Source organism: Oncorhynchus kisutch, linkage group LG3, assembly GCF_002021735.2.
Source record: "Oncorhynchus kisutch isolate 150728-3 linkage group LG3, Okis_V2, whole genome shotgun sequence".
Taxonomy (NCBI): Eukaryota; Metazoa; Chordata; class Actinopteri; order Salmoniformes; family Salmonidae; genus Oncorhynchus; species Oncorhynchus kisutch.
This window is the reverse complement of record NC_034176.2, coordinates 63,667,180-63,682,722: the sequence shown is the minus strand read 5'-3', so window position 1 is coordinate 63,682,722 and position 15,543 is coordinate 63,667,180. Positions and strand designations below refer to the sequence as shown.

Below are 15,543 nucleotides of genomic sequence, written 5' to 3'. Positions count from 1 at the left end.
CATATTTAAGCAGTTATTTTTCCCACCTCTGTTCGTGGGATGTTGTTTATGTGTAGTTGCCTGTGAGTACTCCATTGTCTTAACGTTTTGTTCATTCTTTATTGTTTTTGTGCGTTTCAGTTAATAAAACATGTGGAAACCATATCACTCTGCACCTTGGTCCGATAATTCTTACGACGAAGGTGACAACCATATTCTACCCTATACACTACTAATACCATATTCTACCCTATAAACTACTAATACCATATTCTACCCTATAGACTACTAATACCATATTCTACCCTATAAACTACTAATACCATATTCTACCCTATAGACTACTAATACCATATTCTACCCTATAGACTACTAATACCATATTCTACCCTATAAACTACTAATACCATATTCTACCCTATAGACTACTAATACCATATTCTACCCTATAAACTACTAATACCATATTCTACCCTATAGACTACTAATACCATATTCTACCCTATAGACTACTAATATCATATTCTACCCTATAGACTACTAATACCATATTCTACCCTATAGACTACTAATACCATATTCTACCCTATAAACTACTAATACCATATTCTACCCTATAGACTACTAATACCATATTCTACCCTATAAACTACTAATACCATATTCTACCCTATAGACTACTAATACCATATTCTACCCTATAGACTACTAATACCATATTCTACCCTATAGACTACTAATACCATATTCTACCCTATAGACTACTAATACCATATTCTACCCTATAAACTACTAATACCATATTCTACCCTATAGACTACTAATTCCATATTCTACCCTATACACTACTAATACCATATTCTACCCTATACACTACTAATACCCTATTCTACCCTATACACTACTAATACCCTATTCTACCCTATACACTACTAATACCCTATTCTACCCTATACACTACTAATACCCTATTCTACCCTATACACTACTAATACCATAGTCTACCCTATACACTACTAATACCATATTCTACCCTATACACTACACCTAAGACAGAGCAAACATCAATAACAGCCCAGACTTATCTTCCATTAACACTTATCTTCCATTATCTCAAGCAACACACCAGTTTAGATTCCTAGAAAACAAAGTCATGCTAACACACAGTCTACACACGCAGCGGGAGGGAGGGACCTTTGATTACACTTTGACTTTCTCTCTCAGCACTCTTCAAGTCTTTAATTAATTGGCATGTAAACAGCTGCAAGGTCACTTTCTTAAATGGAGGGGGAGATAAGAGGAAAGGAGGGGAGAGGAGCATGGCGCTGGGTGGAGTAGTTAATCCTTTAGACACGACGATGGAGGAGTTTGTCCTGGTGATGCTCCGTGTTAATTATGCAAGCCCACTCCACTCCAGTGTGTCTCCACGCTAGCTCCCTGATTACTCATCACTTTAGCACCTCACACTAACTTTAAAGCCACGCTGCCGCCCTCCCTGTACAACTTCTGTACACAGGACAACACACAGCACATTTACTGTCCTGGCACAAATAAAAGCCTTATATCTCTTCTGCTTTCTGGGAGTTTGTGTGTATTTGTCTGTGTGTGTGAATCAGCAGAGAGTTTGCACCCGTCTGTGTGTGATTAACTGCACTGTTTGATGAGTCTGTCTGCTCTGTTCTGCTTGGTCCTGCTCTGTTCTGCTCTGTTCTGCTTGGTTCTGCTCTGTTCTGCTTGGTCCTGCTCTGTTCTGCTCTGTTCTGCTTGGTCCTGCTCTGTTCTGCTCTGTTCTGCTCGGTTCTGCTCTATTCTGCTTGGTTCTGCTCTGTTCTGCTCTATTCTGCTCTGTTCTGCTCTGTTCTGCTCAGTTCAGCTCTGTTCTGCTCTATTCTGCTCTGTTCTGCCCTATTCTGCTCGGTTCACTCTGTTCTGCTCTGTTCTGCTATATTCTGCTCTGTTCTGCTCTGTTCTGCTCTATTCTGCTCGGTTCACTCTGTTCTGCTCTGTTCTGCTCAGTTCTGCTCTGTTCTGCTCTATTCTGCTCGGTTCTGCTATGTTCTGTTCTGCTCGGTTCACTCTGTTCTGCTCTGTTCTGCTTGGTTCTGCTCTGTTCTGCTCTATTCTGCACGGTTCACTCTGGTCTGCTCGGTTCAGCTCTGTTCTGCTCTATTCTGCTCTGTTCTGCTCTATTCTGCTCTGTTTTGCTCTGTTCTGCTCTGTTCTGCTCTGTTCTGCTCTGTTCTGCTCTATTCTGCTCGGTTCACTCTGTTCTGCTCTGTTCTGCTCTGTTCTGCTCTGTTCTGCTCTATTCTGCTCTATTCTGCTCTATTCTGCTCTGTTCTGCTCTGTTCTGCTCTATTCTGCTCTATTCTGCTCGGTTCTGCTTGGTTCTGCTCTGTTCTGCTCGGTTCTGCTCTGTTCTGCTCTGTTCTTCTCTATTCTGCTCTGTTTTGCTTTATTCTGCTCGGTTCACTCTGTTCTGCTCTGTTCTGCTCTGTTCTGCTCAGTTCTGCTCGGTTCATGCTTCTGCTGAACTCACCAACACCATGTTTTTTTGTTTTTGTTTTTACAAATAGGCGCAAATTGTCTTGATGTCTTTGGTGATTGCTATAGTGTGTTGGGAATTCGAATGGGTTGGGCACTAGCCTGGCCTGCCGGCACAGCACAGCACAGTACCACATAGCACAGCACAGTACAGCACAGCACACACAACACAGCACAGGGAGGCTCAGTAAAGAGTCACAGAAGAGGAAGAGCATGGGGAAGAAGAGGAGTGGGTGACTAGGTCTATCTGTCATGGACACGACACCACAGCAGCCAGGCCCTTCCCATCACTATCCATCCCAGTGAAGCAGCAATGTTAACAATACTGTCCTCACATTTACCAGTTCTGCCTCATTAGAGCCTTGGAAGCAGATACATTAGAGCAGGATGCCATGCACCGGTAGAGTTGGGTTCCGGCTTCACCTGTCAGCTACAAAGAATGTGGGGGTGGGTGGGGGATGGGTGTATGAGGGGAGAGGAGATGGGAGGGGTGTGTCTGGAGAGAGGAGAAAGGAGCTGGGAGGGGGGTGTGAGGAGAGAGGAGTTGGGAGCAGTGTGTGAGGAGAGGGGAGCTGAGAGGGGTGTGTGAGGAGAGAGGAGATGGGAGGGGTGTGTCTGGAGAGAGGAGAAAGGAGCTGGGAGGGGGGTGTGAGGAGAGAGGAGTTGGGAGGGGGGTGTGAGGAGAGAGGAGTTGGGAGCAGTGTGTGAGGAGAGGGGAGCTGAGAGGGGTGTGTGAGGAGAGAGGAGATGGGAGGGTGTGTCTGGAGAGAGGAGAAAGGAGCTGGGAGGGGGGTGTGAGGAGAGAGGAGTTGGGAGCAGTGTGTGAGGAGAGGGGAGCTGAGAGGGGTGTGTGAGGAGAGAGGAGATGGGAGGGGTGTGTCTGGAGAGAGGAGAAAGGAGCTGGGAGGGGGGTGTGAGGAGAGAGGAGTTGGGAGGGGGGTGTGAGGAGAGAGGAGTTGGGAGCAGTGTGTGAGGAGAGGGGAGCTGAGAGGGGTGTGTGAGGAGAGAGGAGCTGGGAGGGGTGTGTGAGGAGAGAGGAGAGGAGCTGGGAGGGGTGTGTGAAGAGAGAGGAAAGAGGAGCTGGGAGGGGTGTGTGAGGAGAAAGGAGGGGTGTGTGAGGAGAGAGGAGAGAGGAGCTGGTAGGGGTGTGTTTAGGAGAGAGGAGCTGGGAGGGGTGTGTGAGGAGAGAGGAGTGAAGAGCTGAGAAGGGTGTGTGAAGAGAGAGGAGAGAGGAGCTGGGAGGGGTGTGTGAGGAGAGAGGAGAGAGGAGGAGTGTGTGAGGAACGAGAAGCTGAGAGGGTTGTGTGAGGAGAAAGGAGAGAGGAGCTGAGAGAAGTGTTTGAGGAGAAAAGAGAGAGGAGGGGTGTGATTAGGATAGAGGATTTGTGACGGGTTTGTGAGGAGAGAGGAGAGTTGAGCTGGGAGGGGTGTGTGGGGAGAGAGGACCTTGGAGGGGTGTGTGAGGAGAGAGGAGTGAGGAGCTGGGAAGGGTGTGTGATGAGAGAGGAGCTGAGAGGGGTGTGGGAGGAGAGAGGAGCTGGGTGGGGTGTGTGAGGAGAGAGGAGCTGGGTGGGGTGTGTGAGGAGAGAGGAGAGAGGAGCTGGGAGGGGTGTGTGAGGAGAGAGGACCTTGGAGGGGTGTGTGAGGAGAGAGGAGTGAGGAGCTGGGAAGGGTGTGTGATGAGAGAGGAGCTGAGAGGGGTGTGGGAGGAGAAAGGAGCTGGGTGGGGTGTGTGAGGAGAGAGGAGCTGGGTGGGGTGTGTGAGGAGAGAGGAGCTGAGAAGGGTGTGTAAGGAGAGAAGAGCTGGGTGGGGTGTGTGAGGAGAGAGGAGAGAGGAGCTGGGAGGGGTGTGTGAGGAGAGAGGACCTTGGAGGGGTGTGTGAGGAGAGAGGAGCTGGGAGGGGTGTGAGTAGAGAGGAGCTAAGAAGGGTGTGTGAGGAGAGAGGAGCTGGGATGGGTGTGAGGAGAGAGGAGCTGGGAAGGGTGTGAGGAGAGAGGAGCTGGGAGGGGTGTGAGAAGAGAGGAACTAAGAAGGGTGTGTGAGGAGAGAGGAGCTGGGAGGGGTGTGAGGAGAGAGGAGCTGGGAGGGGTGTGAGGAGAGAGGAGCTGGGAGCTGGGAGGAGAGAGGAGCTGGGAGGGGTGTGAGGAGAGAGGAGCTGGGAGGGGTGTGAGGAGAGACGAATTGGGAGGGGTGTGTGAGGAGAGAGGAGCGAGGAGCTGGGAGGGGTGTGTGAGGAGAGAGGGGATGAGAGGGGTGTGTGAGGAGAGAGGACCTGGGAGGGGTGTGTGAGAAGAGAGGAGCTGGGAGGGCTGTATTAGGAGAGAGGAGCTGGGAGGGGTGTATTAGGAGAGAGGAGAGAGGTGCTGGGAGGGCTGTATTAGGAGAGAGGAGCTGGGAGGGGTGTGTGAGGAGAGAGGTGCTGGGAGGGCTGTATTAGGAGAGTGGAGCTGGGAGGGGTGTGTGAGGAGAGAGGAGCTGGGAGGGGTGTGTGAGGAGAGAGGAGCTGGGAAGGGTGTGTGAGGAGAGAGGAGAGAGGAGTAGTGTGTGAGGAGCGAGGAGCTGAGAGGGTTGTGTGAGGAGAGAGGAGCTGAGGAAGGGTGTGTGAGGAGAAAGGAGAGAGGAGCTGGGAGAAGTGTTTGAGGAGAATGGAGAGAGGAGAGAGGAGGGGTGTGTGAGGATAGAGGAGCTGGGAGGGGTGTGCGAGGAGAGAGGAGAGAGGAGCTGGGAGGGGTGTGTGAGGAGAGAGGAGCTGGGAGGGGTGTGCGAGGAGAGAGGAGAGAGGAGCTGGGAGGGGTGTGTGAGGAGAGAGGAGCTGAGAGGGGTGTGTGAGGAGAGAGGACCTGGGAGGGGTGTGTGAGGAGAGAGGAGAGAGGAGCTGGGAGGGGTGTGTGAGGAGAGAGGAGCTGAGAGGGGTGTGTGAGGAGAGAGGACCTGGGAGGGGTGTGTGAGGAGAGAGGAGCTGGGATGGCTGTATTATGAGAGAGGAGAGAGGTGCTGGGAGGGCTGTGGACAAATGGTTTTGGTTCTCGGTCCTGTTCTCTTTACACTAAGCTCTGCAGCCCTGAAGTTTTTAAAATGCACTATTTCTGCCTTTCATCTGTCCAGCGCCCTGCCATCTTTACGCTCTGGTTAAGGGCTCTGGTTAAGGGCTCTGGTTAAGGGCTCTGGTTAAGGGCTCTGGTTAAGGGCAACTTCACTATGACTGATGTTTGCCCTCCTTCCAGTTGATTGTAAAAGGAGGCTCCCCATGCAGGCTGGCAGGAAGAACATTTGCACTCAGGAAGGTTGAAAATCCCATCACATGGAACCAAATTAATTTGTGAGGCACAGTATTCAGGATAGGGTTGCAAAATTCTGTGAACTTTCAATAAATTCCCCGGTTTACCAGAAATCCTGGTTGGAGAAATCTTATGGAAATCCCACAATCAGGATTTCAAGAAAACCAGGAAATGTATTGAAAGTTACCGTAATTTTGCAACCCTATTTCAGGAGCACTGGCATCATAATGGAAGACAATATGGAGTTCCACCCCTTCATTGCGATTCCATTCACTCTTTAATCGGGAGGACGGCTGTAGTCAGGGCAGCAGTGTAGAAAATGGTTTCATCCCAGGGGGATAAGAAAAAACAACGCTCTCTTTTTAATTTCTCCTCTAAAGCGGCCGGGGAAAAGAGAGAAACCGATATAGATGTAATTGATGGTGTGGAGCCAGGCGGGCGGCTAGCCGGGGCAGCCATAGAAGAGTTCCGTCAATTCTCTCATATCTGGATCCTGGCCTTTTTCCTTTCTCATAACAGGAAAGGCTCGTGGGCACTGGAGGTTGACAAATCTTGCACACAGGGCAAATTGACCAGCAACAGAACACAATTTGTCCTTTAAAAGAATGGTGGGGCCGGGCCCTGTATGGCTTCAGTAATTAGTTTAAGCTGCCTTGAGGCTGTGGTGTGGTGGTCCAGGGGTGGACCCTGTCGAGGAAGCTTAGTGTGTCCTCTGATAAGATACGGTGATGCTGCGTCACAGACAGACAGCCTTACCCTGAATCCTGATGAGGCTCCGCCACTAAATATATCAATTAACACGTCTTTACATAGAGATAAAGAGGAATGTGAGGATGGATTATAGGTGGGGGTGGGGGGATCAACGGTGTGCTTGTGTGTGTGTGTGTGTGTGTGTGTGTGTGTGTGTGTGTGTGTGTGTGTGTGTGTGTGTGTGTGTGTGTGTGTGTGTGTGTGTGTGTGTGTGTGTGTGTGTGTGCATGTGTGCGTGCGTGTGTGTGTGTGTGGGGAGGGGAAGCTTAAATAAGGATGATGGGAAATGAGAGTGATGGAGGCTCCTGCTGGCATGTTCTTACTGGCACGTACAAAGACAAAGACTAAAATATACACAGAGCTGTTCAGGCAGCATCTGTATCGGGAAGCTGGGAGTGTCAAGCATGTATGAACTGGTCCGTCGAGTGTGTTTAGTGACATCCAACATCTCCCCCCTGACCCATTTCTATGTATATGTGACACAGTAAAGTCAATTTTCTCTGCCTTTCCCAGCAAAATAAATATCAAATCAATTAGAAGGGGAAAAACTACAGGAGAAACATGATATTCTTTTACTCAATTGAGTAGAAGCAGAACCTTCAGGCCCTTCGAAGTTTGAGGATAAACAGTTCTGAACTCCTGGGTGGGGAACTTTTCCTCCTTTCTACTTACCTCCCTGGCTAAAGTCAGACAGCGGTTGCGCTTGGCTGCCTGGTTGTTAATAAAGGGGTCAGGTGCTTGTGGAGCTCTCAGTCAGAAAGCAAGAAATGTGGATCTCTCCACAGACACCGCCACGCATGATGATGTGGCAAGCATGAGGCTGGGGCAGCACCTCAACACACACATCAGCCAGACAAAAAGACAGGAGGAAGGTGGATTGAGAGAGGGGGGGGGAGAAGGGGGGGGGGGGGGTACGAGTGCGAGAGAGACAAAAGGTACAGAAAGGAAGAGGATGATAGTGAAAGAGATGCTGGGTGCTTTTCTGCAGCAGACTTTATAATTGGCTTTTGGGCCCATTAACAGGCCCGTTTCATCCTCTACCAGCAGCTAATTGGAGTAGCGGAGGCCTCCGCCACACGGCCTGGAAGGGAAAAAAGAAGAAGAGGCTTCTTTTCAAGATTCTACCGGCTCCAAAAGCAGCGTGATGGGAGGCCATTAGGCAAACAGCGGAGAGATGTTCTGGCGCGTGTTTATAGGGAAAGGGGTAAATTAATCGGATCCGTGGAGAAATCATTCACAGAGATGACCTAACCTGTCCAAAGACCACGCTGCATGTCCTACATTGGGGAACATGCTGAATGGGCATGTAAACGTAACGCCCTATAAGCATTCCAGGGGAGGCTGTTAAGCCTCTGATGACCTTACTGTAGTGTACACACTGACTCCTGCCTGGCACATCACATCAACGAGACATAAAGACACCATGATGACACTAGACATGTAAACAAATACGTTTTTTGCAAAAACACAAAAACTACCCAACAAAGCAGAATGGCCTCTTGGACGGCAGCATGGGCAAGAGACATTGGCTAAGACTGAGAATTAGTCAATGAAAGAATGGGAATTTGAGATTCTCCAAAATGTGAGATTCTCAGTTAATCTGCACGACACCCCTGGTGACTCCTTGCAGATCACACACATACCATCCCGTCCTCGTCCCCGTCTCCTCCCTCCTTCTCTCTCTCCCAGCTCCAGAGAGTCCTCTTCTCAAACAGACTGACAATAACGATGGAAACATGAAACATGGCACGACAGAGGAATTGGAAAGTTCTTATCGTCCCTCACCCTCTGCCCTCAAAAGGCAATTCTCTTCAAGACAAGCCAGGAGGCGATCAAAGTGAGCCATATTGCTCTGGCCCTGCCTGTTTTGGTCTCTGGCAGACCGCAGACAAGGACTGGCCAGCATTGATAGCCTTCATTCATCGAGTTCATGTGCAATTCAAGCCCTGTTTTTGGTCGACTGGTTTTATTTTCCAAAAGGCCTGCAACCTGCCTGATGATCCATTTTAAGGCCTGCACATTTAAGTTTTCTGACAGTTTGAGGCGCACGCATCCAGACTGCACAATCAGGCCCGGAACAGCCAGCCCAGTCTGGACATATCATAGTGGAAGAGCTGGAGCATCAAAGGGCTGTCATAGAGGACCTCAGAGCATGATAGCCTGATGAAAATATCCTTATGAGGGTTGGCCTGCCACCTCACACAGCCTCTTTATTAAGGAGGGCGAGGGAAGGATGGGAGGATGGATCTCTATGTGGTTCTGCTGCAGATTGAAGGACTGCCCTCTTGCTGGGAGCTTGCATCCACCTATAACTCACGTTTACCCAAATCTCATAGACATAGCATTGACCCTTTTCTAGATATGAGCCATTAAGGCAGGAACCTCTGCAGTATGTGGTCCAATCACAACAATCACCTCATTAGAGAGCAGTGAGAATTAAAAGACAAGAGGTGGTCTCAGAGGGACTCCATTACAGCAGTGTTAGTGGTGTGTGGAACGAACACTCAATGTATTACCCAGGAGATCCAGACAGAGCACCGCAAACAGCTGATTAACCCGCCACAGAGAAGCCCCCAGACCCATCCACCTCTCCCCTGCCCCCCCTCCCTAGGGACCAGGATGGATGCCCAGAGGCTCTAACCAGGGAGAAGAGGGAGGGGATCTGGAGACATAGCAGGAGGCCCTCTCCTCTGCAGGGGCCACAGGCTGGATTCAATCAGACCTCTGATTCCCAGGATGTTATGTCTAGAACGATACATCCCCATGTACATACTGTACTGTATATAGACATAGGGATCGGGAACATATCCAGCATACTGTAGGTCCTGGATGCTGTAGGTACTGGTATGGTATGACACTGTGGGTTTGTCATGGTACAGTAGGAGGACATTATTTTCATGCAAAACATATCAACCAACCGAAACAGAATTTAAAACAGTCTCTAAAATTAAAACTCCAGATGGCCATATTTGTGCTAAAAATTATTGTGGGTATTTATTGTTTGATTATATGTGATAATGAGAGTGGATTTCATGAGGCAATTAGGAATGTGTGTGTGTGCACGTGCGTGCGTGTGTGTGCGTGAATCTGTGTGTGTAAACATTTTGAGAGGACACGAGAGGACAGAAAAAGGACAGGATGGACCATCAAGCCTGTCTTATCAAAACATATATATAAATATAGTGGACAGAACACGTTGCTCAAGGCAAAATAACTGAAGTATGGCTGACTTCAGCTCAGTATGTGTGAGTGTCTATGTGATGTGGTTGTGTTAAGAGTAGTAACATTAATGCAGACATGTCCCATGCCAGGCCCTGGACCCGGGGGCCCTAGCCTCTGACAGAGGGCAGATCAGGGGCACTTACCCCTGGCAGAGTCTTCTGTTCATGGAGGGCGCTCTGGGCCTTCAGTGCTGACTCTCTGGCGCAGTATGTTAAAAAGGCACATCCTGCAGAGAGGGCAACACAGATGAGAAAGGAGAGACACACATCCTGCAGAGAGGACAACACAGATGAGAAAGGAGAGACACACATCCTGCAGAGAGGGCAACACAGATGAGAAAGGAGAGACACACATCCAGCAGAGAGGGCAACACAGATGAGAAAGGAGAGACACACATCCTGCAGAGAGGGCAACACAGATGAGAAAGGAGAGACACACATCCTGCAGAGAGGGCAACACAGATGAGAAAGGAGAGACACACATCCTGCAGAGAGGGCAACACAGATGAGAAAGGAGAGACACACATCCTGCAGAGAGGACAACACAGATGAGAAAGGAGAGACACACAGGGTTGATTGTTACACGACAAATGACTGGAGCACTGCACTGTAGGCTGCTACTGGTATACTGCAAAGCGCAAATCAATGTTGATGTCAAATTCAACCCCAGTCTTTGAAGAGCTAAGGGAAATGTCCATAGCATTGTTCCTGGATCTGCATTTGACCATTTGATGAATGATCACGTTCATGATTGTTGAAGAAAGAGCACTAAATGTGCCTGGCATGCATTTCCTAGCATCACAATAATTAAAACCCTATGGTGATGAGCCCCAAACACTGACCCCTCACATCTCAGGAGACTCCTCTCAAAGATGGAAACCCCAACAACAATATATGAATGTCCATTAATAACTTCTGCACTAACAAAAATGTGACAGCTTTCATTAAAGGCTGAGTGGTTGTTCTGTTACACACTTGGTTGAGTTGACAGTGGGTGACCCCTTTCCGAAGAGTTTTTGCACTGGGCAGCATAATTTCCCATTACGGCATGTCACACCTGCTGCCAAGACTCCCCATGGGAGAAGAGGGGCGCACACACACACACATACACACTCACACGCACGCTCGCACAAACACATACACAAGTACACACACAGGACACACACACAGCACCCATCACCCCTAAAACAGAGCATTGCTCTCTGGCTCCTCGCCAAGAGAGCTCCCTTTTAGTACAACCTTCATCCACCTCCACAAGCAGAAAGTTACTCAAGAGGAGAAATCAGCTGAACGACACTGATGAAACAGCCACAGCAAACCCGCAAAAAAAGAACGCTTTGAGAGCCTGGAAGGAATTAGCCTCTCGTCCTGTGTGACATTAAAGAACTGAGCTGAGGAGAACCACTGGGACTGGTCTAGCCTGGCCCTCCAACTAACCCCTACTTATCATCCACCCGACCACTCAGTCAGGTCATCCTCAGTTTGGGGATGGATGTTATAGTTCACGATTCTAGGAGATGGTTTTATCATCACATGATTTAAGGGTTTGGAAATGTACAACAGATCAATGCACAAACTGGTGAGACTGTGGCACTTTATCAGAGTTCATGTAACACTTTAAACTGATTTGCTTCATCTAGGGAGTGAACCTAGTCATGCAAGACAGGAGACATGGCCTAAGTAGGGGGAGACTCAGCCTTACATAGTGGCTCACTGTTAACATCTAGGCCAGGCCAGCTACGTGGCTACTTATGGTAGGCCCCAATAAGTCTCTCTTGGCCAAGGGGAATTGGAAGACTTCATGAAAGACTCAATATCCAATATATTGCTGGCTCAGGGGACAACTTGGACCCAGGGGACTGTATTACAGGAGCACAATCTGTAACAGACACATTCAACTTGGTGGTGAACATGAAAAAGGATCACAATTACTGAGTGAGGCTGAGGGTAGGAGACAGCAGATGAGCCAGATGGGGATGCAGGAAGTGGAGGATGTTGCCATGGTTATAGAATGATTCTGAGGCTTGCTTGTTAGCGATGTCTGAAAGCAGTGGTAGGCTGATTCCACTGATGAGAAGGTTAAGTGGAGTGAAAATAATACTTTGGTAATCTTTTTCAAATTTGCTGCTGCACAATCATTTCTGAAAGGAACAAAAGTTCAATGAATTGCATTACAGCGGAATTAACATTTAAGCATCCTCATTTTTGAAGTTTTACCCATGAGCACGTCTGAACCATTTCCATGGATGTTTTAACAGCGAACCTGTTTAACAGTATTTAATAACTTACTCGCTATGGAACACCACGCTTTACGAGCTAAATCAACGACTTCATCTCCTGACAGCAAAGCGCTAGCCACCATGCTAGATGAAGCTACGGCAAAACAATGAGAGTTGATCACCCCTGAGTTTACTGGAGTACAAACAGAGTTGGATTTCACTCAGGATGACGTTTCCAAGTGTGTTACTGATCTTAAAAGACTTTGAGCTGAGTGCACAAAGCTTGGCGATAGAGTTGACAAATGTATCCAAGCTGCATCACATCTGGCCGTGATTGGGAGTCCCATAGGGCGGCGTACAATTGGCCCAGCGTCCTCTGGGTTTGGCCGGGGTAGGCCGTCATTTTAAATTTGAATTTGTTCTTAACTGACTTGCCTAGTTAAACAAAGGTTAAATAAATAAAAAATTATGTGAGGAGATGTCAACTCAGGGCCAAATCAGAATGGACCAGTTTGACTACGAGGACATGCAACGTAGAGACAACTTGAGAATAGCCAATATGAATGAAAAAACTGAGGCCCAGAACACTTTATTTCATCAATAGATCACTTCCAGAGTGGTTTCCAGATCTAGCTGGAACCAAAATGGAAGTGATGTGAGCTCATCGTATAAGCCCGCACATTGACAACTCAGCCAGATCCCGAACCTTGATTTTCCAGGTGCTCCGATTCCCTGACCAAGACCGCATTCTGAAGGCACTAGGAAGAAGGCGCTTGCTCAGATTACTTTCATAGATATAACATTGATGTTATATTTATTCAAGAGTCCCACTTAAAATAATTATATGCCCAGATATTTGCAAACAGTCATTATTATGTTGAAGCGTCATCCTCTGTTGATTCCAAAACTGTGGCTCCCTTGTTGTTATGAGACATAGTTTATCAGTGACTGTTCTGGAAAAATATGGTAGTGCGGTAGGATATCATAGACTGAAATGATATGAAATTAATGTACAAAATTGAGTTACACTCCATTTTTCAGAACAGCCTCAATTTGTAGGAGCATGGACTCTACAAGGTATTGAAAGCGTTCCACAGGGATGCTGGCCCATGTTGACTCCAATGCTTCCCACAGTTGTGTCAAGTTGGCTGAATGTCCTTTGGGTGGAGGACCATTCTTGATACACACTGGAAACTGTTGAGCATGAAAACCCCAGCAGCGTTGCAGTTCTTCACAAAGTAAAATCGGTGCTCCTGCCACTTACTACCATACCCTGTTCAAAGGTACTTGTAATGTCAATTCACCCTCTGAATGGCACACATACACAATCCATGTCACAATTGTCTCAAGGCTTACAAATCCTTCTTTAACCTGTCTCTTCCCCTTCATCTACCCTGTTTGAAATGGGGTGATCAAATAAGGGCTCATAGCTTTCACCTGGATTCACCTGGTCAGTCTTTCTCATGTAAAGAGCAGGTGTTTCTAATGTTCTGTACACTCAGTCTATATCAAAAATGTAATCTCAGGTAGGAAAATTGCTCCATCCCAGAATGATCCTACATTTGATGAGAATCTAACGGAGTTGCTGGCGAATGTTATTGATTTTCCTCTGATCGTAGGTGCGGATATGAATGCCGTTTTATCCGCTTTGGACCGCTCTGGCCACGAATCTCAAACAGCTCCCGCACCTGTGTCAGTGGCATTTAACAACTTGGTCAAGGATTTTATTTTAGATTTGGTCAATTCTACGTCTAGACAATTGAGTTTTTACTCTGCTAGACATACACTGAAAATATGTGGACACCATTTCCGCCACACCCATTGCTGACAGGTGTATAAATCGAGCACACAGCCATGCAACCTCCATAGACAAACATTGGCAGTAGAATGTCCTATACTGACTAGCTCAGTGACTGTCAACGTGGCACCGTCATAGGATGCCACCTTTCCAACAAGTCGGTTCATCCCATTTTTGCCCTGATAGAGCTGCCCTGGTCAACTGTAAGTGCTGTTATTGTGAAGTGGAAATGTCTAGAAGCAACAACAGCTCAGCTGTGATGTGGTAGGCCACACAAGCTCACAGAACTGGGCCGCCGAGTGCTGAGGCACGTAGCGTGTAGAAATTGTCTTTCTTCAGTTGCAACCGAGTTCCAAACTGCCTCTGGAAGCTACGTCAGCATAAGAACTGTTCATTTGAAGCTTTATGAAATGGGTTGCCATGGCCGAGCAGCTGCACACAAGCCTCTGGAGCAGTGGAAACGCGTTCTCTGGAGTGATGAATCACACTTCACCATCTGGCAGTCCGACGGACAAATGTGGATTTGGCAGATGCCAGGAGAATGCTCCCTGCCCGAATGCATAGTGCCAACTGTAAAGTTTGGTGGAGGAGGAATAATGGTCTGGGGCTGCTTTACGTGGTTTGGGCTCGGCCCCTTAGTTCCAGTGAAGGAAAATCTTAAGACTAGAAATCTGTGTTTCCAACTTTGTGGCAACAGTTTGGGAAAGGCCCTTTCCTATTTCAGCATGACAATGCTGAAAGCGAGGTCCATACAGAAATGGTTTTTCGAGATCGGTGTGGAAGAACTTGACTGGCCTGCACAGAGCTTTGAACTCAACACCACTGAACACCTTTGGGATGAATTGGAGCACCGACTGCGAGCCAGGCCTAATCGCCCAACATCAGTCCACGACCTCACTAATGCTCTTGTGGATGAATGGAAGAAAGTCCCCGCAGCAATGTTCCAACATCTAGTGGAAAGCCTTTCCAGAAGAGTGGAGGCTGTTATAGCAGCAAAGGAGTGACCAACTCAATATTAATGTCCATGATTTTGGAATGAGATGTTTGACGAGCAGGTGTCCACATACCTTTGGCCATGTAGTGTAACTCCTACTCCAGAATAGATTATATTCTAGTTTCCCACACTGCATACTCAGATACTCATAATGCAACTATTTGGAAAATAATGATGTTTATCTAACATAGAATGATGGGTCTGTTGAAGATGCCCATATCCTATGGAAATCTATAAAGGGATTTATCAGGAACTTGTCAGTGTCATTTGTGTCTCACCTTAATAAAACCATAATGACAACAATTAACAAACTAGAAACATGTTTGGCTAATCTGGAATGAGAACAACAAAACGCTTACTCTGACGACAAAAAGAAAAGAATAGATGCAGTTAAATTAGAATGTAATTCTTTGCTCAGACACAGGGCAGAATTCTTAATTCATCCAATCAGACATAACTATTATTTTAATGGGGCTAAACCAAGTCCTCTTTCAGCAATGAGACTCAGAAGCAGTGAGAAATACTCTAGTATTACAGCTATGAAAACACAGAATGGCTTGTTAACTAATCCTTTGGAAATCAATGCAGAGTTTGGTTCTTTTTAGCTGAATACTCTATTCCAGGAGTATTCAGCTCTTACCCTATGAGGTCCAGAGCCTGCTGGTTTTCTGTTCTACCTGATCATTAATTGCACCCACCTGGTGTCCAATGTCTAAATCAGTCCCTGATTAGAGGGGAACAATGAAACTACCTGGTGTA

The 15,543-nt window shown here is 47.5% G+C and overlaps 1 protein-coding gene across 15 annotated transcripts in view; it reads right to left on the bottom strand.

The window, feature by feature from the left end:
- celf6 (CUGBP Elav-like family member 6) overlaps positions 1–15,543 on the bottom strand; it is a 176,013-nt gene that overhangs the window by 146,743 nt on the left and 13,727 nt on the right. For all 15 annotated transcript variants that reach the window (XM_031810490.1, XM_031810501.1, XM_031810524.1 and 12 more), the window contains exon 2: positions 9,918–10,000. In XM_031810490.1, the coding sequence (XP_031666350.1) occupies positions 9,918–10,000 (83 nt within the window). The remainder of the gene's footprint in view (positions 1–9,917; positions 10,001–15,543) is intronic.